Below are 22,299 nucleotides of genomic sequence, written 5' to 3'. Positions count from 1 at the left end.
GTGGCTCAGCGGTTTGGCACCACCTTCAGCCCAGGGTGTGACCCTGGAGACCCGGGATCAAGTCCCATGTCGGGTTCCCTGCATGGAGCCTTGCTTCTCCCTCTGCCTGTATCTCTGCCTCTCTCTCTCTCTCTCTCTCATGAATAAATAAATAAATAAATAAATAAATAAATAAATAATTGCAGGGGATGTAATTCCCACCACGTTGCAAATACTAGCATTTTTAAAGCTTGACTGGCATGACTTTTAGAACCTCACATCCACAGACTTTATTTATTTATTTGGAAAGGGAAATACTTTTATTTTTTTAAATAGAAAGCACCAATTTTAACAGCACTAATAGATTTACATAGTTACTTTGTAAAGTCATATGTAAAATCTAAGCTCATATTTAAAACATAATAATAATAATTAAATAATAAATTAATAAATAATTCCTTACCCAAAAAAGAAAAAAAGAAATGACAACTGGATTTATCTCAAAAGGCTTTAAGATAAAAGAAGTTCTTATGAGATTAAGTTTCTTTTTTTTTTTTAGAATTTTTAAAAATTTACTTAAATTCAATTAATTAACATATCGTGTATTATTAGTTTCAGAGCACAAGTCAGTGATTCATCATCTTATATAACACCCAGTGCTCATCACGTCACATGTCCTCCTTAATGCCAGTCACCCAATTACCCTGTCCCCCCCAAACCCTCCCCTCCAGCGACCCTCAGTTTGTTTCCCAGAGTTAAGAGTCTCTTTATGTTATGTTTATTCTAAATTCTTGGTGTGTCCCTTCTAATCTCCAGTTTTTGATGGTATTTGGAATCCAGTTTGTTGTTTTTCTTTTGAAGTAGTTTTACTTTGGCCTGTGATCTCCTGTTCCCTGGGGCGGTGTCAGCTGCTCAGGGAGAAGCCAGCCCTGAAGAGGCCTGGAGAGGGTGGCCCACCACCTACCAGGAGTCAGTACCTACTATAGCTCCAGGACATTCTTCTACCTTTACCTTCTGGGGCAGGACCTCAGCCAGAGGGAGACACTCCCATAGCAACGGGGATGGGGAGTGGAGCAAGTGCCCGCAGCTGTTAAATTCCTATCAGGTGTCTCTCTCTCCCTCTCTCCCTCTCTCCTCTCTCTCCTCTCCTCTCTCTCCTCTCTCTCCTCCTCTCTCTCCTTGCTCCTCTCTCTCTTATATGTTTAGGGTCTGTTACCTTTAAATATCCTTATAATCTCTCCAATCATAAAAGTGATACATTTTGTATTGTAAGAATTCAAATAGTATAAAAATGTATAAACAAAAGAGTAAATGTTTCCCATAATAGCTAGCCCCAAAGATAAAGTCAGAAGTTTCTTTATATAAACACACTGTTGTCTGGGATCCTGTTATACATACTGATTTTCTCACTCTAATAACACCTGCACATCCGTCCACATTAGCACTTGGAAATGTGGTATTTGGCTAAGGGTACAGTTTCTGGACCCAGGCTGCCTGGATGCGAATCCCAGCTTTCCCACTTGATAATGAATATGTTTCCCCAGTTGTGAAATGAGCCTAACAGGACCTAGAACCTATTTCATAGGATTATTATGAGGATTAATTGAGTCGACACATGTAAAGCACTTAAGAAAGTGCCTGGAACATCAAAAGCCCCAAATAAATATCCATGGCGTTTATTCTATTTTGTCTAACCAACTGCCTGTAACGAACATGTCAGTCATCTCTAATTTTCCACTATTAAAAACAGTGCTGCAGTGTAGGTCTTTGTATTTCTTGGGTGTAGAATTATTTGGTCAAATGCTGTAAACATTTAGCATTTGAGTTGGTGCCATCAAGCTGCTTGCTAGAATGTTGGCCAGTGGGCACGTGGGTGGCTCTATGGTTGAGCATCTGCCTTCTGCTCAGGTCGTGATCCTGGGGGTCCTGGGATCGAGTCCATATCAGGCTTCCCAGGGGAGCCTGCTTCTCCCTCTGCCTATGTTCCTGCCTTTCTGTGTCTCTCATGAATAAATAAATACAATCTTAAAAAAAAAAAAAAAAAGAATGTTGGCCAGTTTATGCCTACCAACAGTAAGTGGGATGCCCCTTGTCTATAGCCTGGCCAGTCTTGTATAGATGGAAACTAATATTTGCTTATTGTCTTTTTTTTTCTTTTCTTTTCTTTTCTTTTCTTTTCTTTTCTTTTCTTTTCTTTTCTTTTTTAAAGGTTTTATTTATTTACCTGACAGAGCGCACGGGTAGGCACAAGCAGGGGGAGTGGCAGGCAGAGGGAGAGGGAGAAGCAGGCTCCCCACTGAGCAGAGAGCGGCAATGAGAGGCTTCATCCCAGGACCCTGAGATCATGATCTGAGCCAAAGCAAACACTTACCACTGAGCCACCCAGGCGCCTTTGTCTTCCCCCCCCCCGCCCCCGAGATTTTATTTATTTATTAGAGAGAGAGAGAGAGAGAGAGCAGGGTGAGGGGCAGAGGGAGAAGGAGACTCCCCACTGAGCAGGGAGCCCAACATGGGACTTGATCCCCGGGCCCCAGGATCATGACCTGAGTGGAAGGCAGAATGCTTAACCCACTGAGCTACCCAGGCACCCCTGATTGATTATTAATGAGATTGAATATGGACACATGGATATTTGCCTAATGTCCATTTATGTTTCTCCTCAGAATTACCTGATACCTGTCACTACATTGATTGGGTTATTCACCATTTTCTTATTGATTTATAGGATCTCTATTTATTTTGGATGGTACCTCTTTTTCCATTACATATACAGCAGTTATATTTTACTAATTTTTTGTGTATGTCTTTTTAAAAAGGATAACTTTCTAATTTCGAAATAGTTTAAGACACCTAAGAAGTTGCAAAAGCAGTACAGAGTCCTGGCATGCCCTTCACGCTGACTCCCTCAAAATCTTACATAACCGCAGTGAATTGTCAAAATCAGGAAATTGCCATTGGCGCAACTCCATTAAGCACATTTTGAAGATTTTTTTAAAAAGATTTTATTTATTTATTCATGAGAGACACACACACACACAGAGGCAGAGACACAGGCAGAGGGAGAAGCAGGCTCCATGCAGGGAACCTGATGTGGGACTTGATCCCGGGTCTCTAGGATCACGCCCTGGGCTGAAGGCAGGCACTTAACCGATTAGCCACCCAGGGATTCCCACATTTTGAAGATTATTTGGATTTCAGCAGTTTCTACATGCGTTTCTGAGAGTGTTTGTGTGTAGATGGTTCTTGGAAATTGGTCACGTGTGTAGATTTGAGTAACCATCACCAAATCAGGATGCAGAACTGTCCATCACCACAAAGAAAGTCCCTGTGTTACTCCTTAATAGTCCAGATCACCCCCCTCTTCAACTGCTGGCAATCAGCAGTCTGTCTCCATCACCATAATTTGTCACTTAGAGAATATTATATACATGGAACCATGCAATGTGCAGGGCTTTTTGCACTCAGCATAAGGAGCTTGAGGTGGATCCATGTTGCTCAGTGCATGAGTAGTCTGTTCCTTTTCATTTCTGAGTTGGTATCCCATGGTACGGATGTGCCACCATGTGTATAACCGCTCCCCTGGTGGAGGACATCTGGATTTTTCCCCCAGGTATTGGCTATTACAAATAAAGCTGTTGTGAATACTCATGTATAGATTTTTATGTGAATATAAGCTTTCATTTCTTTAGGATAAACATTCAGGGGTATAATTGCTGGCTCAGATACTAAGTGTCTGTTTAACTTTACAAGAAGCTGCCAAGCTGTTTTGTGGAGTGGTTGTACCATTTACCTGTTCACTAGTGATGAACGCTAGTTCCAGTCACTTCACATCCTCACAAGCACTTGATATTGCCGGTAGTTTCTATGTGACCATTCTAGCAAGTGAATAGTGATGTGTCGATGGAGCTTTAGGGATTTCCTTCCTCGTTCATGGTAATGAACTTTTCCAGTGCACTTACTTTGAATTCACACATCCTCTCCATCGAAGTGTCTGTTTGGGTCTTTTACTCATTTTCTACTTCAGTAGTTCTCAGCTGGGCGTGATTTTGAGCCCCCAGGGACATTTGGCAATGTCCGGTGACATTTTTGGTTGTTTGCTTACTGTTGAGTTTAGAGAATTCTTTATTATATTTTGGACACAAGTCCTTTGTCAGGCAGGTGGTTTGCAAACATTTCCTCCTGGTCTGTGGCTTTTTCATTTATCTTTTAATATCACTTATGGTGTCTTTTACCATTCAGAAGTTCATAAGTGTTCATGCGGTTAAGCTGTTAAATTTTTCCTCTTCTGGTTTCTGGTTTTGCTGTCCTGCTAAAACACCACACAAAAATACATTCTCGTGCAGACATTGATGACTTACTTTGTACCCTTGACTCTCTGGTCTGCTGAATAAGGTTGAGGTCTACTCTACTTTTTAATAGCTGAGCTCTACTTTTCTTTTTAATATTTTATTTTTAAGTAAACCTGACACCCAGTGTGGGGCTTGCACACACCACCTGAGATCCAGAGCCTTGTGCTCCACCAAATGAGCTAGCCAGGTGGCCCTGAGTTCTACTTTTTAAAATCAATTGGTTATTGTTCCAATATCCATATTGTGTAATCTACTTATCCTTTCTATACTAATTTTAGTTGATAGGTATTTTATGTTTGTTTTGTTTTGTTTTTTAAGTAAGTTATACTTAGCTCAAAGTAGAGCTTGAACTCAACACCTGGAGACCAAGAGATGCATGCTCTACCAACTGAGCCAGCCGGCCGCCCCTTTTTCTATACTAATGTTAAATGTATCTCTATCCTATAAAATACAGTACTAAATTTCCATATGTATGATTTCTGAATGCCCAATTATGTGTCATTGATCAATTACCATATTCTTTTAATTTTTGTAGTTATGTAATTTACTTTTTATGTCTGCTGGGGCGTGACTCTCTCATTCTCCTCCTCCTCTTCCTCCTCCTCCTTCTTCTTCTTTTTTAGGCTCCACACCCAACATGGGGCTTGAATTCAAGACCCTGAGATCTAGAGCCACATGATCTGTGGCCTGAGCCAGCCAGATGCCTCTATTAGTCTTTTATTCAAGTATTTCTGGACTATTCTTACACAGTTACTTGTCAGATGAATCTTAACAACCCATTTGTCAAGTTCCAAATTAAAACAGACTAGAAACAACAACTAGAATTTTTAAATTATAATCACACTGAGTGTGTAGATCGTTTGGGGGAAAATATTATCTTAAGCAATGTGTCCACCCATTCATGAACCTGATATACTTCTTCAGTAAGGTTTTGTTTAACAACTACCAGTGAATCTTATCATATTTTTCTTGTAGGTTCTGCACATTTCTCCTTGGATTTAATTCTCAGTAGTGCTTGTTAGCTTTATAGCTTAGTGCTTGTTACTTCTTTGTGTTTGGTGGCCATTCCAAGTTGAGCCCACACAGAGCCCTCAGGGTAGCTGTTCTCAGGGTCTGAGATGCCCTTTCTCCTGGTCTCTTTCACAGCCCACTCATCTCATTCTGGTCTCAGCATACTGTCACTGGCTTGGTCACTCTGGCACACCCCCCCCCCCCCCCCCGATTGTAATGTTATGCATAGCACTTGTTAATCACTTGAATTTTTTCTTGTTTAGAAAATAACCTTATGAGAGTAGGACCCAAAAAAACTGTTTTTCTTCTGCATTTCCTGCTTGGGATCCCAGTATGCAGTATGTTCTTTTTTTTTTTTTTAATTTTTATTTATTTATGATAGTCACACAGAGAGAGAGAGAGAGAGAGAGAGAGAGGTAGAGACACAGGTAGAGGGAGAAGCAGGCTCCATGAACCGGGAGCCCAACATGGGACTCGATCCCGGGTCTCCAGGATCACGCCCTGGGCCAAAGGCAGGCGCTAAACCACTGCGCCACCCAGGGATCCCTTTTTTTTTTTTTTTTTTAAGATTTTATTTATTTATTCATGAGAGACACAGAGAAAGAGAGAGGCAGAGACACAGGCAGAGGGAGAAGCAGTCTCCATTCAGGGAGCCTGACGTGGGACTCGATCCCCGGTCTCCAGGATCACACCCTGGGCTGAAGGCAGCGCTAAGCCGCTGAGCCACATGGGCTGCCCCCCAGTATGTTCTTGATAAATATTCATTGAATGAATGAATAACGAGAAAGACAATCTATGATCTGGCTTCACTTCATCTTCTTTATCCAGAAGCATCTGTTGTCAATGTTTGATACATATTCTTTATTACATTCAATAAGTGTCACAGTACTCCTAGATCACAGAGAGCTTTTATGAGAAGTGTTGAATTTAATCAAAAACTCTTTTGGCATCTACCAAGAAAACTGTGTGATTCTTCTCCTTAAGTCTGTTTAAATGTAATTTGCTACATTGCATCCTGGAATGACGTTAATAATAACAGCCAACTAATATGCAGAATTTACTATATACTGGGGTTGTCCTAAGCACTTTTTGTATTTACTTCTTTTAACTCCTGACAACTGCATGAGATAGGTGTATAGTAGTGTACATATTTAAAAAATGAGACAGAGGAGTTAGGTATCTTACCCAAAATCAAACAGGTGAAACTAGATTTGAGCCTTACAGTCTTGTTCTTGAATCTGTGCTATTAACCACAAAGTTAGTCTTTGTCTGTCATGGTCTTCTATTCTTTTACTACTCTCCTGGAACCGATAGGATTATTGAGATTTTGCATCAGTCACAAAAAAGAAATGCTAATATTTAAATTATGTTCTTTAGCCTCATGTAGTTTGGAATACAAGTAGTTTCATTAGAATAAAATTCAGAATCTTTACACATTTTTCTTTGCTCTAATATAGTTTAAATGATCTCTCTCTTGTAAATTTGATAGAATTTGCCTGTAAAAACTATCAAGGATTGGCACCTTTTTCTGTGCAGAAGGAAGTAAATTTTTGATAAACTTTTTCACTTCCTTCTACAGAGTATACATATTCAGTATTTCTATCTGCATTTCAGTTAAGGGTCATTTGAGAAAAGCAGAAACTTCTATAGCCAATTTAAGCATAAAAGGGTTGACTAGGGGGAGTTAATGCTCACAAAATTATAGAAAGTGCTAGAGGGGTGGGCTCTGGATGGAGCTTTCAGGAGCAATTCCCAGATGCTGTAGAACTGCCCACCTCAAGGGAGCTGCTATCATGACCAGAGGACTGGCATCAAGAGGCCAAAGCCAGCCCCAGTGCAGGGTTCAGGTCCACACTGCTTAGCCAGGAGCCTTGCCACCAATTGGATGCTCTGTGCCTTTCCTCTTGACACCCATGTAGCTACAAGCTGCTTTGAACTTTTTCTTTTTTTTTTTTTTTGAACTTTTTCTTTTGAAATAATTTTAGATTTACAGAAAAATTGCAAAGATGTTATAGAAAGTTCCCATGTACCCTTCATTTAGCCTCCCCGAATAATGACATCTAACATTTGTTAAAAGTGAAAAAAAAACTAACAATGATGCAAAATTATTAACCACAGATTTTATTCTGATTCTACCAGATTTCTCGTTGTCTCTGTTCTAGCATCCAATCCGGGATCCCACGTTGTGTTTAACAACTTTTTGTTTTGTATGAAATCATTAATGCCCTTATATGTTCTTTTGAATATATTTTGGCTAAATTCCACAGGTTTTAGTGGGTTTGGTCTCATTTTTACATTCTTTTCCTAAGTAGTCTGAATTTTTTATTTTGATTTCCACCCTGATCAGAGTGGCTCAGAAAGTAAAAAATGTTAATTATCCATACAACTCAATTTCAATTTTAAACATCTTTTCATTTCCACTCTCTTTTTATTGCATTCTGGTCAGAAAAGCAGGCATGTACTTTTTCCTTTCTTCCACATTTTTTAAAAATTAAAAAAATACAAAGAATAATGTAATTTTAAATTTTTTGAGGGACTGCCATGGTGTTTTCCATAGCGACTACATCACCTTACATCCCACCAAGAGTGTATAAGGGTTCCCTTTTCTCCACATCCTCACCAACACTTGTGATTTTATGGTTTTTTAAAACAATAACCATTGTGGTTTGGGTTTACATTTCCAGCATTAACTTTTATAGGAGCATTTTTTTTAAGATTTTATTTATTTATTTGACAGAGAAAGAGAGAGAGAACACAAGCAGAGGGAGTGGCAGGCAGTGGGAGGGAGAGAAGCAGGCTCCTCATTGAGCAGGGAACCCAACATGGGACTTATCCCAGGACCAGGATCATGACCTGAACCAAAGGCAGATGTTTAACTGGCTGATCCTCTCAGGTGCCCCTATAGGATTATTTTAATAGGTTGACAGTATAGAATTTGGAACAAAATTGATTCTGTTATCTGTTGCCCATCACATAACCCTATATGGTGAAAAGGTTGACATTGTTTGACAAGAGACCAGCGATCCATTTGAGGTGGGATGTGAAAATACAGGAGCCGTAACTTCAGCACCTGGGCTTTGAGTCACACAGACCTAGTCTCCTGCCACATCCTGGCTGTGTAACCGAGCAAGCTACCTCTTCATCGAGCCTTACCTCCCTCATCTATAAAACGGGGACACTGATATTTCAGTAGGTTGCGAGAGGCTTCAGTGAAAGAATTTATGGCATCTAGTGCAGTACCTGGCATTTGGTAATCCTCAGTAAATGGTAGCTATTATGAGGATTAGGAGTTTTGTTCTAGGGTGTTCCAGGTCTTCCCCCTCTCCATCCAAAAGCCCCACTGCATTGCCTGATGAGACCCAGGAGAGGTGTCACTATTCTTTCTCTGCTGGTGCCTGATGGGCAGGCCCAGGGAAGCTTATCTGGGCTTGGCCCATGGCTGAGGACAGCAGTGTGGGGAGATTACAGAGGTTAGAGACTGGTACTGCTAGATGGGCAGGTTCAAAACCTGCAGAATCACACTTTGGGTGGGTTAACATAACCCAAAGTGTCAAGAAAGTGTTCCAGGAAGTAGAGGGCCAAGATGCCTGCATTGCACACCCAGCATGGGCCCGATCACTCTGACTTCACTGGTCTCATCTTGGGCAAGTAGACATCCAAGTCCTTGCAAGGCCCTCAAAGCCCATGGGTCAGCTCCCCACTTGTCTTTCTGGTCTCCAAAGGTATAGGGGGGAAGACATGACCCTGGCAATTTCTTGGCTCTCAACCCATTAGGCATGGGCAACCAACTCAAGCCCTGGGCCAAAGAAGCCCAATTTCAGGCCATTTGCTGGCCATGGGTGGAAAGAGAAGCTCTGATGTCATGCTGCGTTTGGAGCTTAGGAGAATTAAGTCTGAGATTCAGAAGCACAGAATGGAAAGTGGACTCAGTGCAGAGCCGAGCAGAGTGAAATGAGAAGGGGACATAGAACTCTACTGGTTCCAAGTGATAAGACACTTGGAGCAAAAAGGGTGTTTATTGATTTAGGGGCCTGAAAAGCCCAGAGTAGCTGTCCCACCCTGCCTGTCCCAACCCCCAGCACCCAGCGGTGCTGTCAGTGTGGCTGGTCACCCTCTACCTCCACCCCATCTCTGGTACCATCATTTGGCCGTGCTCATGCACTCACCCCCTGTTAATTCCCAAGCATCTTCTTACATGCAGCCCCCCTTTCCTGCCCTCCTGCCCCTTCTAAGACCAGAGGGTGTGTGTGTGTGAGACCCTCCAGTTCTGTGTTAACAATTCAAGGAGAGCTAAAGAAACGGTGCAGAAAAGGTCTAAACATTACTTACTGTTACTTAATTAAAAAAAAAAAATCCTCCCGATATTTAGTTCTTTAAAATCTGAACTTTTTACTTACTTCCTCATAGAGACTGGCAATTACTTTAGGCCCTAACAACAAAAGACATGTCTGGAATTTAGACAATATTCCCTTGAAGACATGTACACACACACACACACACACACACTCCTACCCTTTCTGGAGCACCCAGCTCAGGCATCATGTCTAGGAAACCGTCTCTTGTCCTCCTGTCCCCCTGCACTGGGCTCTGTCCAGCTTGGTTCTTGGACGTGGCCAGGGACTGATTTTCAGAAGCACCAAGGACAGCGGCTGTCCCAGCAGGCTGCACAGAGACCACCCCCCCCCTCCCCCACAAAGCCATGGGGCTCTGTTTCCTCCTCTGAAAACTTATCCCTAAGACATACTCCTTGACAAAGGTTCTGGGAAATGGTGCCTCCTCATCTCCTCCCCGGAGGCCACATCAGCGGATTGAAGACCCAAGACAGTCCGGGAAGAGGGGCACCGCGGACGGTCGGCAGGGGGCGCGCTCGGCGCCGCGTCGGTCACCGGCTCTGGGCGTCTAGGCTGGCCACAAAACCCCTGGAGACCTCTGGGGCTGCCCAGGAGCTGGGAGGCAAGCCTGCCTGGGAGCTGGGAGGCAAGACCATGTAAAACAAACAAGGGTCGTGGAAGGGGAGGTGGGTGTGGGGGTGGTAACTGGGTGCCTGGCACTGAGGAGGGCACTTGATGGGATGAGCACTGGGTGTTATACTCTATATGTTGGCAAATTGAATTTAAATTTTAAAAATGTAAAAAAAATAAAAATGATTATCTTAAAAAAATGACATAAAGGAGACGCTGCAGGAGGGAGCTCAGGACTTCACGTTCGCCTGAGAGCAATGACACAGTGTTTGTTATATAGGAGACGCTGGGACACATTTTTATTGCAAAGGAGACATTTTTATTCCAACCATTGGTGATCGATACAGTCCTGCTGAACTCAAACGGAGCAGGGATTTTGGACAGGAGCAGCTGTGTGACTCTTGGCAAGTTATTTATATCCTCTCCAGGCCTCAGCTTGCCTATTAGGAGAGATGGCATTTAAGTGTCCTTTGAGCTGCTGACAACTGATTTCTACCCCACCTGATGGTTCCAGAGCCAGAAGGTCCCTGAGAAGTCAGTCCTACCTGTCACAGGGACAGTGGCCGGCATGTGGCTGGTCCTCCAGAAATGTCCACTGAACTGGTATCAGGTTGGAGCCGGTTATATGTTCTCAGTTCTGTTAACAAATTTTCTCAGGAGCTCTAGGGAATAGTTAATTTTTTTCATTAATTTTCTGGGGAAAAATGCATTTCGAATTGTCAACAGTCACCTTTTACAAATGCATTTTTAGCTCACATTCTTTCGAGTGCTTCTTATGTGCTAGACATTATTGTGTGCCAATGGCTTGAGATGCATGACCACCCTTAATTGCATTCACTTCTCACAACAACACGACGGTGCAGGAATTATGAATCCCCATGTGATGGATGAGGAATCTGAAGTGCAGTGAGATTAACTAATCTATCTGGAGCTACACAGATGGTGGAGACCAAACTCATACCTGAGAGTCTTCGTTTGCAAGCATTACTGCCCCATAAAGCTAGCATTTGAGAACAGACCCCATTTCTGTTTTGACATTGGCTGGGCAGCATGCATGTAGCCAGACATATTTCTGCTCTAGGAGAACAAAAACCTATGAAAGAATAGTTCTGTGCTCCTCTTTGTCTCTGGAGAGGAAAAGGCCATCCTATATCCTTCTGGCCCACTAATCATTGACTCAACAAGTGGTCACTGACGTCCAGGTACTATTCTAGGTGCTGGGAGCAAATGGTAGGGAATAATACAGAAAAAATTCCTGCCCCCAGGAGTTTACATTCTAGCAGGAGGAAAACAGAAGCCAACAATAAACTAATAAGTATATTAAATTGTATATTAGAAGGAGAAAGAGCTATGGAGAGAAAATAGAGCAAAATAAAGAGGGTCTGAAATGTAGGGTGGAGGGTTGATTTAAAATAGGCCTCCCTACAATGATGAAATGGAAGAAAGAGGGATCCGTCCATGTGGATGGATGTGAGTGGTGCAGCTTTCTGAATGAGTGACACCGATATAGTCAGTGCAAAGGCCCTGGGGTGGGCATGTGTCTGGCATGATTGGGGATGGGCAAGGACAGCAGGGAGGCTGGCAGAGGAATGAGAGGGGGTCATGGAGGTGGTCAGAAATGACCAGATTCTGGATCTGTAACTGGAAGGCCGAACCAAGGGAACTGCTGATGTTTGAAGGTGTGTTGTGACAGAGAGGAGGAGTCAGGGATGACCCAAAGGTTTTTGGCCTGAGTAACCCGAACAGTAAAGAATCTAGGTAAAGGCTGTAGTGTTAAGAAGAGGCCAGCTGCTCTTCGCTCTGTTTCCCCGCAGCTTCCTGGCCTGAGTGACATGTTTGTGTCACCCTATGGGAGACAAAGAATCAAGGCAGTCTGGCGAAATTAGTTTATGAGGTCCCAGGATCGGAAAGGAAGTATCTCCTTTTATGCTAACGAAGAAAAACACACGGTGTTTAAACATTTTATTTTGAAATAATTTTAGACCTATGGAAGGCTTGCCTAGATAGTACAGTGTTTGCATGGGGCACCCGGCTTCCCTTAGCGTCAACGTGTGGCATGACCACTGTAGGATTGCGAAACCAAGACCCTGACTGTGGACAATACTATCAAGGGTCCTGCAGACTTGATTCCATGCCCTGAATATTCCCTTACCGTCATTTTTTGTGACACAGGATCTCTGCCACCTCTCCTCACTGTCTAACCTGAGACAGTTTCTCCGTCTTCTTGTTAACCGCCTGGCACCTCTCTTCTTTCCTGTTGGGCACCAGGTCTGGGCACCGGTCTGGGGCGAGTGGCACCTGGAGCTCCGGCCACGGGCCCAGGCAGCCAGCACCACAAGGGGAGCAGCCAACACAGGACTCTTTCCCTGGCCTGGCCCACCGCCCTGGTCCCCAGCTCGCTGCAGCTCTTGGCCTTGGGGACTGCCAATCCTTGGACACCCTGGCCACATCTGATCAACACAGCTCGGGGGGCACCTGGCTGGCTCAGTTGGTGGAGGGGGTGTATGGCTCTTGATCTTGGAGTTGTGAGTTCGGGGCGCATGTTGGGTATAGAGATTGCTTTAAAAAAAAAAAAAAAACACACCAAACAACAACAAATCAAAATCAGAGCTGGGTCTAGAAGGCAGCAAAAAGCCCCCTTGTGATGCCAGATTCCCCAACAAACACAGATGGCTAAAGAAAAGCTCTGCTGGACTCCACCAAGATCAAAGTGTTCCTGAGGCTGGAGAACACGCAGCTAGTAGGGAGAGACTCCCCTACCCCGCCCCACCTCACCCCCGCGGGGCACCCCCACCCAGAGTTCTGCAACCAGAGGCACCCGGCTGACTCACCCCAGCGCTGGGTTGTAGAGATAAGACCAGGGCGCAGTTGCTGGCACTATTTAAGTCAGGAAGCATCTGATGGCCCAGTTACCACAGCAACCAAAGTTTGCTTTGAGAATAGCTGGTGCTCTGATCTTATCTGGACAGTGAAGAGACGCAGAGATGCATGTCGCCAGGACGGTCAAGGCTCCAGACACATTCAGATAACTCTCTTCTGCAGTTGGCCACCAGAGCTGGGCACGTGAGGGCCTGGTGATGCACACTGAAGATGGACTGGGATCTTTCTAAGGGGTGGAAGATGCTGGTACGGCCTCAGTCTGCAAGAGAGGCTCCTCAGAGGACAGGGGCACGTGCCACATAAGTGCCACCAAAGCCAGTTGTGCTACTGTCGGCTGGTCTGCTAGTTGGGGTGGCTCACTGGTGGTGGAGGGCACAGCCAGGGGCCAGGACACGTGGGTGTTAGGGGAGCATGGGCTCTGCAGTGGGACCGCCCAAGGCTCTGGCACTGATGAGCTGTGTGACTGTGGGCAAGTGTCCTGGGCTCTCTGAGGGCATTTGGAAGGAGGTGCCAGCTCTCATCTCTCTGCCCTCACACCAAGCTTCCCAACATCCCATGCCTTCAGAACTCTGCTTTCCAAGATGCAACTTCTGCTCCTCTTTTAAAACCCAGCTTTGGTGTTTTCCTTGTGATGCCTTCTCGACCACTCTTAGCGTTATTAACTCATGTTAATCCTCCTTCCTCTATATTTTGTATTTGTTATTTCCCAGGTCTCCCTTTATTTTAATTTTTTAACACTATTGTCTCTCCCACTGGTCTCCCAATTCCCTGAGGGTTGAGATTATGGATCATTTGTTTGTTTATCCCCCAGATTTATCATTTTATGTAGAATTACTCGAATATATGTGGGGTATATACTCATTCAAACAGATTGAGTTTCTTTTCTGATGGTTTCATTTTGGTATAAGTTTGCTTTTAGTTTAAGGAATCAAAGCGTAATTGGATATGTATTCAAATAACTTGAAATGGATTCAAATAACTCTTAATACATCCCTAGTGTTGATGCTTACAAAAACTGGAAATAGATTTTCCCCTTTGTGTGTGAATAAGAGAAAAAAATGAGGGGAATGGAATTGCTTTCAACATTTCACCTGTAAGAAAAAAACCGTAGAAGTAGAAATATAAGGATGGCTTGCAGATCTAGTTTCTGGCTCATACAAAAGAAGGAATTTAAAAATTGAGAAGGCTGGGGTGCCTGAGTGGCTCAGTAGGTTGAGTGTCTGCCTTTGGTTCAGGTCATGATCCCAGGTCCCGGGATCAAGCCCCAGGTTGGGGGGTCCCTGCTCAGCGGGGAGTCTGCTTCTCCCTCTCCCTCTCTCACTCCCCCGCTTGTGCTCTCTCACTCTCTGTCAAGTAAATAAATAACCTCTTTTTTTAAATAGTTGAGAAGGGTGATTTGTCTACAAGAATCTTTTACTTTGTATTTCATAGTTCAACAAGCTCACCCAAGGCCTTGGGTGAGAATGTGCTGTAAGGTACAAAGGCAGAAATAAGTCACTAAAAATCTTAGGTGGTTAATATTAACTTCCTTTGCTCGCAGGAATAAGCTATATCATCTGGAACGACTGGGTGAAACTCAGAGGCCTTTCAACTAACCTGGGAATTGGCACAATTTCTGGGAAGGGCCAGATGGTAAATATTTTAGGCTTTGCAGGACAAAGGGCCTCTGAGGCAACTACTCAACCTTCAGAATGATGTAAAACCAGAGGAGGGCTGCACATGAACAAATGAGGGCATGGCTGTGTCCAATAAAATTTTATTTACAAAAACAGGTGGACGCTGTTTTGGGCTTGCTGGCTGTAGGTTGCCGATCCCTGAACAAAATAGCCCATCATCAGGTCTACCTGTCTCTTCTCTTAAACACATCAAGCACAGATGAGCAGAAGCCATGTCGACCAAGGTGTAAGGTTATTATGGGGTGCAGTTGTTTTTTTAAGATTTTATTTATTTATTCATGAGAGACACAGAGAGAGGCAGAGGGAGAAGCAGGTTCCCTGTGGGGAGCCCGATGGAAGACTTGATCCCAGGATCCCGGGATCATAACCTGAGCCAAAGGCAGATGCTCAACCCCTGAGCCACCCAGGTGCAGTTTTAATACAGAGAATCCAGTAAGTGAAAACAACTAAACCTCTCAAGTCTGAATGGTGGTTACTGATCCAGAAGGATGGCTGGCCTCTTGTCCTGGGTAGAGTCCCGCTCCTGCTCTCACGGACCCTTTCCTTACCATCTGCCCCACTGTCTTCAAGATCCGAGGTCTGCTGAGCCCAGAAGGGAGGCTGCTGGCCGTGCTGATCTATGGCAGTGTTGGGACAGCACCGAACTATGCAGAGAAAGCCCCGTGCTGCCCCAACCAGAAGTGCTAACTTTTGATCAATGTAGGGAAATAAAATTTGCTTTCTTTATTTCTCAGGGATTTTACGAGGCTTGGTGTATTAGCCAGGGTTCTATAGAGAGCAGAACCAGTAGGATATGCAGAATGCGGTATATGTAAGAGGAGGCTTACTATGGGGACTGGCTCACACGGTCATAGGGGCTCAGAAGTCCCACAATCTTCCATCTGCAAACTGGAGCCCCCGGAAAGCTGGTTGCATAACTCACTCTGCGCCCGAAGGCCTCAGAACGAGGAGCACCGATGTCCAAGGGCGGGAGAACATGGGGGTCCCAATGCTAATGTCTTCTGGAAACACTCTCCCAGACGCTCCCAGAAATACTGTTCTACCAGCTATCTGTGTGTCCCCTAGCTCAGTGAAGTTGACGCCTAAAATTGACCATCACAAGTACTATTAAAGTAACTTTTATCAGAAGAAGATTATGGTCAAAGTTTAAAGAACTTCGTTTCGAAGAATGTATTTAAGACAAACCCTCTTACAAAACCTATTTATGCTTAACAATCTCAATGAGATAGACTAGGGTGGTCTTCGGAAACTACCAATCCTACTCTACTCCTCTCCAGAGGCCTATGCACAGCTCACAGAGTCAATGTCCATTTTTTCACCATGGGGTGCTGTGGGGCTAGGTTATGCCACGGCAAGAAGCAACCCCCAGCAGAACAGGCTTTTGGCAGCAAATATTTATATTTATTTATATATTTTTTAAGATTTTATTTATTTATTCATGAGAGACACACAGAGAGAGGCAGAGGGAGAAGCAGGCTACATGCAGGGAGCCCAATGTGGGGATGCGGGCCGATGCAGAGGGGAGAGCATGGCTGAATTGTAGCCTCTACTTGCTCCTTGGTCAGGCACTTTTGTTCAGTAAATCACCTGTAGAACCCTACATGTGGGGCAACGGACTCATTGGGTGAAAGTCCCACAACCCAAGAATACCCTCAGTCCTGAACAAAGAGAAATGGTCAGTCACCTTACCTACATGGGTAGCCCTGGGTACTAGGTTGGTAGCTCCTTAGAGCTCAGTTGTGCAATATTTGGGTATAGCTAGCATAATGAAAAGACCATGAGGACCAGACAGGCTTGGGTTTGAGTCCCACCTTTGCTACTTACTGGCTTCTGCTGCTCCTCTGAGCCTCAGCTTTGCCATCCATAAAATGGTATCTACCTTATGAGGTTGCTGAAGGGCTCCTTTAAGGAGCCAACGTCTCTAAAGGGACCAGAAAGTGCCAGGTGTCCTCCCTGGGTGGTGGTTGATTGCATTCCACAGGCCAGGTGGTCCTTCCCGGCAGGAGGACCTGTACAAACAATTCCCAGGCATCCATCCGAATGAGCAGGCTGAGACTCAAGGCCGCTAAACAAATTAAAACACTATGAACGAAAGGGCCAACAAACTTAATATTTAACCTGACCTTTAATAGGAGTCCTCTGTTCCTTTAGCTGATCAATTCACTGGGGAATTCTCAGGTCTTCCAGAAGAAGTTGGAATGTAGTAAGCATCTCCCCAGCTCTCTGGGACCATGCACTGGTTCTGTGCAAAAGCTACCAGAACAGGGTGGTCTCACGTTGCAGTTGCCCTTCACGGTGGGGTTGTTCGGGCTTAAAGTTGGATGTTTCGTGTTTGATGCATGGTCTTTTTTTTTTTTAATATTTTGTTTATTTATTCATGAGAGACAGAGAGAGAGAGACAGAGAGAGCGAGAGAGGTAGAAATGCAGACCGAGAGAAACAGGCTCCCTACTGGGAGCCCAATGTGGGACTTGATCCCAAGACCCCGGGATCACAACCTGAGCCCAAGGCAGACGCTCAACCACTGAGCCCCTCAGGAGCCATGATGCATGCTCTTTGGCCAGTGGTATCGCAAAGGTTAACTTCCATAATCAAAACGTGTTAAGGCCATGTTCGCCCTGGCTTCATTGCCCCCTCCTGCCACTGCCCTCTCCCTCCTCCCTTCTCCCCTCCTGCTACACAACTTTCACAGGATGAAACAGAACTCTCACAAAGCCTAGAGTCTAAGTAAGCTTTGAGCAGCCTCTAGGTCTCCAACTCCAAGTTGTGTGTGTGGGACAGTGAGTCAGGCTCTGGCTGTCTGTGCAATGGACCTACAAGGGAGAAGGGAACAGGTCCCCTGAGACCAGCAAGCACGGATGCTGTACTGGACAGTCGTGCTGCTCGCCCTGTCCACAGCCCCAGCCACACAGGCTACGGCACCATAGCTCACTGGGCCCGGTGTGGGCACCTGAACCTAGCATAGCCCAACTCCAGATGGCCTGCTTCCTGCCCCTTGTGAACACCCCACAACCAGAGCTCCCCACTCCAGGTAAAACCTCACCAGGAAGTGTCTTTTTTGCACAGCAGCAGAGCTCTGCACCAGTGACCCCATCCTTTTTCCTTACCCGTGAGCTGGGTGAGGTAAAGGATGATGCACTGTCAGTATGAAGACCTTCCATCAATCTTCTGGTTTGTACCCCTACTTCTTGCTCCCACTTTCATTCATACGTGCTGCCCAAGTCCCCGAGCCTCACTGTTGGAAGACTGACTCCTATCTCCTCTTCAGCCTCTGACATCACGGGCTGCAATTTCTCTTCCTGTTTCATCTGGACACCCTCTTCTCATGATGAAAATGTGCCAACTCTGAGGATTTAAAGATTTCTTATTTCCAACTAAATACTGCAAAAGAGTTCTGTAATTCATTGGTTATCCTTAATGAATAGCATCAACTCTTCCTTACACTTCTCTCCACCCGCTCAGCGGTGAAGCCATGAAACCAAATGCAAAAGCGTGGACACTCTGCAAGAAGACAATAGTAATTCTATGACATCGCTGCCATCCAAAGGTATCAGCAATAATTGATAGCATCGTGGCTCTCTCAAGTTACTGATTCAGCATTAAAAATAGAAACATGGCTTGCCTGTGTTTCAAATGCTGTTTCATTTTTCACCTGAATATAAATATGATCTTTCTGTATATTCATAATAACCAGAACCTGCACAGTGTATCTCGCCTCACACAATCCCTGGCGATGTCAGGAATGGTGGATGATTATAGAGGTCCTGAGCAGAGATAGTAGATCTGTAGAGTCCCTGAAGTAGGGCACTCGAGTAGGGCTTAAAAAGGGGGGTGGAAAAAAAGGGGGGGTGGTCCTTGGGTTGTGGTAAGTAGAGTACCTGCTTCATCTCCAGATGTCAGGCTAGTCCTGTTGCCAAGGAAAACATCACTCAGGACACATGTCCTGCTGAAAGTATCAACAACTACAATTCTCTCCCAAAGTTTAATTTGCTCACTGCAAGGAAGTTATTACTTTCCAGGAGTTAAGCAGACGGCTCCCCAGCTGGATCTCATCCTCCATCCCCCTCACAGCTACCACCAGGGTCACTGCATAAAGAAGTCCTTTCGCTGGAGAGGTAAGGTTGCCAAGATGCCTCCGTAAGAGGGATTAGGCCTCATTTCCTATGTCCCAATATTCCTGGGATTTTGTTAACCCCTTGGGACAGAGAGAGTCTTGTTTATTTCTAGAGATGATCTTAGGAGGCATTAGTCATGTAGGAAAACTTAGGTTGTTTGCTTACTATGGGAAACTACTAATAAAATCAATCTGGGTTTTTAGCATATTTGTTGGAAGCCAGGTCTCCAAAGCTGGATTCTTAAACGGATTCTCAGAGTGGCAAGAACAGTCTTTGGCTTTACTGTCATTGGAGCCAAGCAAGCTAGACAAGTCTGGGGAAAAAGATTGGGATCTAGAGCGGTCAGAAACATCAATTGCCCTGGGAGGTGAACACAGGGAGTTCTGAATATAGTTAAACTGAGTCACATGACTAGACTCTACTTGGGCAGAAGTAAAACATGTTTTCCTTTAAATGATTAAACTTAGTTGAACTTAGTTCAAGAAAAATGTCTTTCCCCACTGAATGTTTCTCTTTCCAGGCTTAAAGAGTTTCAAGATGAGATTTGTTTTTTAAACAGAAAACTTCTATCAATAGCTTCCAAATTAGACACATCTGTAGACTTACAGCACCCAGATGACTTCAGATAATGTATTTGGCCCATCTCCTACATCTGGATGGTTGAGGCTGTATGTCAAAAAAAGAAGAAAAAAGGTGTGTGTGGGGGGAATGTTAGAAAGATTTCCTTGGTCTGTTGATAATAACATAAATAAAAATGAACTTGAGTCCCATGTTTATTCCATCTTCTCTGGCATAAAGCTTTTAATCCCTACTCGTGGAGCGATAAAACAGTAACATTTCAAGTCCATGGTTGGAAAAGGCTAGCCAACATTTCACCTCACCAACTGTTCTGCAACTCGGTCAAGATTCTGCTTGACGCCAAGTCGAGATGGGTGAGTGAGACTCACGATGTTGGCATTTGTCTTACTTTGGAACCAGAGTTGGGTTTTTAAGTAAGTGGAAAAGAGGAAGAAATCAAGTCTAAACAATACAGGCAAGACCAACAATAACATCGCTGGGGTTGAAGCAGACTGTTTCTAGGAGCCTTCTGCCCTTATTTTGGGGTTAGTTCATTTAAAATAATAACCATTTTTCTTTTCTTTACTAGCCAATGACCAAAATCTAGAATTATGATTAGTATCTACCGGTCTTTCCTTTGCTTTTTTTCCTGGGTGGGGGGATGCATTCTCTATTCCCTCTTTTATAATTTTTCTTTCCTAACAGTGGTTGCTTTTTACTATGAGGGTTTTGGAGAAGGCTCAGGGCTGGGGCGCTGGTCTCGGATGGGGCAGGAGCATGGACCCAACGAGAGGGCCACCCTGCCTGCTGCTCGCCAGCCAGCCCATAGACTGGAGGGACTGTCCCCTGGGAGGGTGGCCCCTTCCCTCCTCCAGCGGAGGGAGAGGGTGGCAATTTGAGGCCTAGAGGCCACTAGGGTAGAAATCCCACGCATTATCAATCCTCAGGCGCTGGCTCCATCTGAGGAATAGGAGGCTTGGCGAGGCGACGGTGCCCACCACCCACCCAGGTCTGGTGGGGCAAGGCTGTGATGTCACCTCTCTACTCTCATCACGTCCTCATGCTGTGTTTTCCATAAATGAACCAAAAGCCCTGCGGAGTTTGTCCCAAGGCCTGTCGGGCCCCGGGCTTCCAGTCCCAGGCAGGGGGGACCTGGCTGACCTGAGGGTCATGGAGCCAGAGCCTTGCAGGTGGACCTGCGAGGGGGTTCCCACCCTAGGCGGGGAGGAGGAGAGCGGGAAGGAGACTGAGGAGGAGGGGGCACTCCACCCTGGTATCCCCGACCCCCCACCCCAGTGCCCCGCACCGGGCTCCAGCTCCCAGCACAACCGCGCACAGGCCTGGGTGTGCCCTGCCTCCCGGCCTCCCCTGGCCCTGGCCCTCGCCCCGGGGTCTGGATCCCTCACCCCCGAGCCGGATCCAAGCCATCCCTCCAAGCCCGGGTCTGCACCCCATTTCCCGGGCGGCCCCTCTCTCCTGTGCCCTCGCTCTCTGCGCCCTACACTACCCCTCCAGGGTCTGCACCCAAAACCCCGGCTGCGCCCCCTTCCGTGTCTCCGCCCCCAGATCCCATCCCTGCTCTACCCCTTACCCTCCAGGCCCGGAGCCGCACCCCTGCATCTCATTAGCGCTCCCCCCCCCAAACCCAGATCTGCATCCCCATCCCCTGGTCGCCCGCCCATCCCTCTAGCGCCTTCACTCCCACGCCCCCAGGCCCCGACTCGTACCCCAACCCCTTGCGGTGCCCTCTCCCGCGTCCCCGCCCCCAGATCGAGTCCCCCCTACTCTTCCCCCGCCCCGGCCGCAACCCCACCCCGGCCGCGCCCCCGACCGCGTCCCCGCCCCCAGATCCCGTCCCCCCCATCCCGTCGCCCCCCGCCCCCATCCTCGGCAGGACCGCACCCCCTCCCGCCTCCTCGTGCCCCCCCGCCCCCCATCCCCGCCCCGGCCGCGCCCCCGGCCGCGTCCCCGCCCTCACCGAGCTCCCGCCCCCGGATCCCGTCCCCCCATCCCCGGCCAGGACCGCGCCCCCGACCGCGTCCCCGCCCCCAGATCCGTCCCCCCCCGCCCCCCATCCCCGGCCAGGACCGCGCCCCCGCCCCCAGATCCCGTCCCCCCATCCCGTCCCCCCATCCCCGCCCCGGCCGCGCCCCCTCCCGCGTCCCCGCCCCGGCCGCGCTCCCGCCCCGGGGCCGCGCTCGGGCGGCGAGACCCGCTGCTGGGCGGGCGGCGGGGGCGCCATGGGCAGCGGCAGCAGCCGGAGCGGCCGGGCCCTGAGGCGGCTGCGCGGCCCCGACAGTCGGCGGGCGGGACCCGGCGGGGCGGCCCCGGAGGGCGGGACGCGGCCTCTGGCCTCGGCGACGGCGGCGGCCGCCCGGGAGGAGGCCGGGGAGGCGGAGGCGGCTGAGCGCGCGGCCCACCCCGGCCCCGGCCCCGGCCCCGGCCCCGGCCCCGGCCCCCGCCCCGGCCCCGCCGCGCCCCCCGACGGCGGGGACGAGACCCTGCGCCTGCTGGACCAGCTGCTGGCCGAGTCGGCGGCCTGGGGCCCGGGGGAGCTGGCCCCGCGGGGCCCGGAGCCGCCCCGACCCGCAGCCGGCGCCGGGAGCCCGGTGAGTGTGGGAGCCGCGGCGCTGTTGGGGCCGCGCCTGCCCCCGCCCCAGCCCCTGCCCCAGCCCCTGCTCCCTGACCCCAGCCCCTGCCCCAGCCCCTGCTCCCTGACCCCAGCCCCAGCCCCTGCCCCAGCCCCAGGTCCCAGGTCCCAGGCCCCAGCC

General features: G+C 47.2%; 2 protein-coding genes and 1 long non-coding RNA gene across 4 annotated transcripts in view; 2 read left to right on the top strand and 1 right to left on the bottom strand.

Moving 5' to 3' along the window:
• Window positions 1-19,740, top strand: part of LOC112664849 (collagen alpha-1(I) chain-like) — a 28,748-nt gene extending 9,008 nt beyond the window's left edge. The window contains exons 1-3 of one of the 2 annotated variants that reach the window (XR_007402859.1): window positions 18,268-18,402; window positions 18,875-18,970; window positions 19,491-19,740. The gene's annotated coding sequence lies outside the window, so the exon portion shown is untranslated. Of the gene's footprint in view, window positions 1-18,267; window positions 18,403-18,874; window positions 18,971-19,490 lie in introns of those variants that run through there. The other variant, XR_007402858.1, reaches the window with a different exon arrangement.
• Window positions 10,597-22,299, bottom strand: part of LOC112664846 (uncharacterized) — a 12,751-nt gene continuing 1,048 nt past the window's right edge. Inside the window, exons 2-4 of the long non-coding RNA XR_007402860.1 lie at window positions 13,132-19,636; window positions 10,846-10,962; window positions 10,597-10,740 (exon numbers count right to left, since the gene is read on the bottom strand). This is a non-coding gene — a long non-coding RNA (uncharacterized LOC112664846). The remainder of the gene's footprint in view (window positions 10,741-10,845; window positions 10,963-13,131; window positions 19,637-22,299) is intronic.
• The window catches only part of CYS1 (cystin 1), a 17,853-nt gene continuing 17,284 nt past the window's right edge, over window positions 21,731-22,299 (top strand). Inside the window, exon 1 of the mRNA XM_025454677.3 lies at window positions 21,731-22,137. Within this exon, the coding sequence (XP_025310462.3) occupies window positions 21,769-22,137 (369 nt within the window). The 5' untranslated portion in view covers window positions 21,731-21,768. The remainder of the gene's footprint in view (window positions 22,138-22,299) is intronic.

This window comes from Canis lupus, chromosome 17, assembly GCF_003254725.2.
Source record: "Canis lupus dingo isolate Sandy chromosome 17, ASM325472v2, whole genome shotgun sequence".
Lineage (NCBI taxonomy): Eukaryota > Metazoa > Chordata > Mammalia > Carnivora > Canidae > Canis > Canis lupus.
Note: the sequence above shows the minus strand (reverse complement) of the source record. Positions and strands in the feature narration are given on the sequence as shown.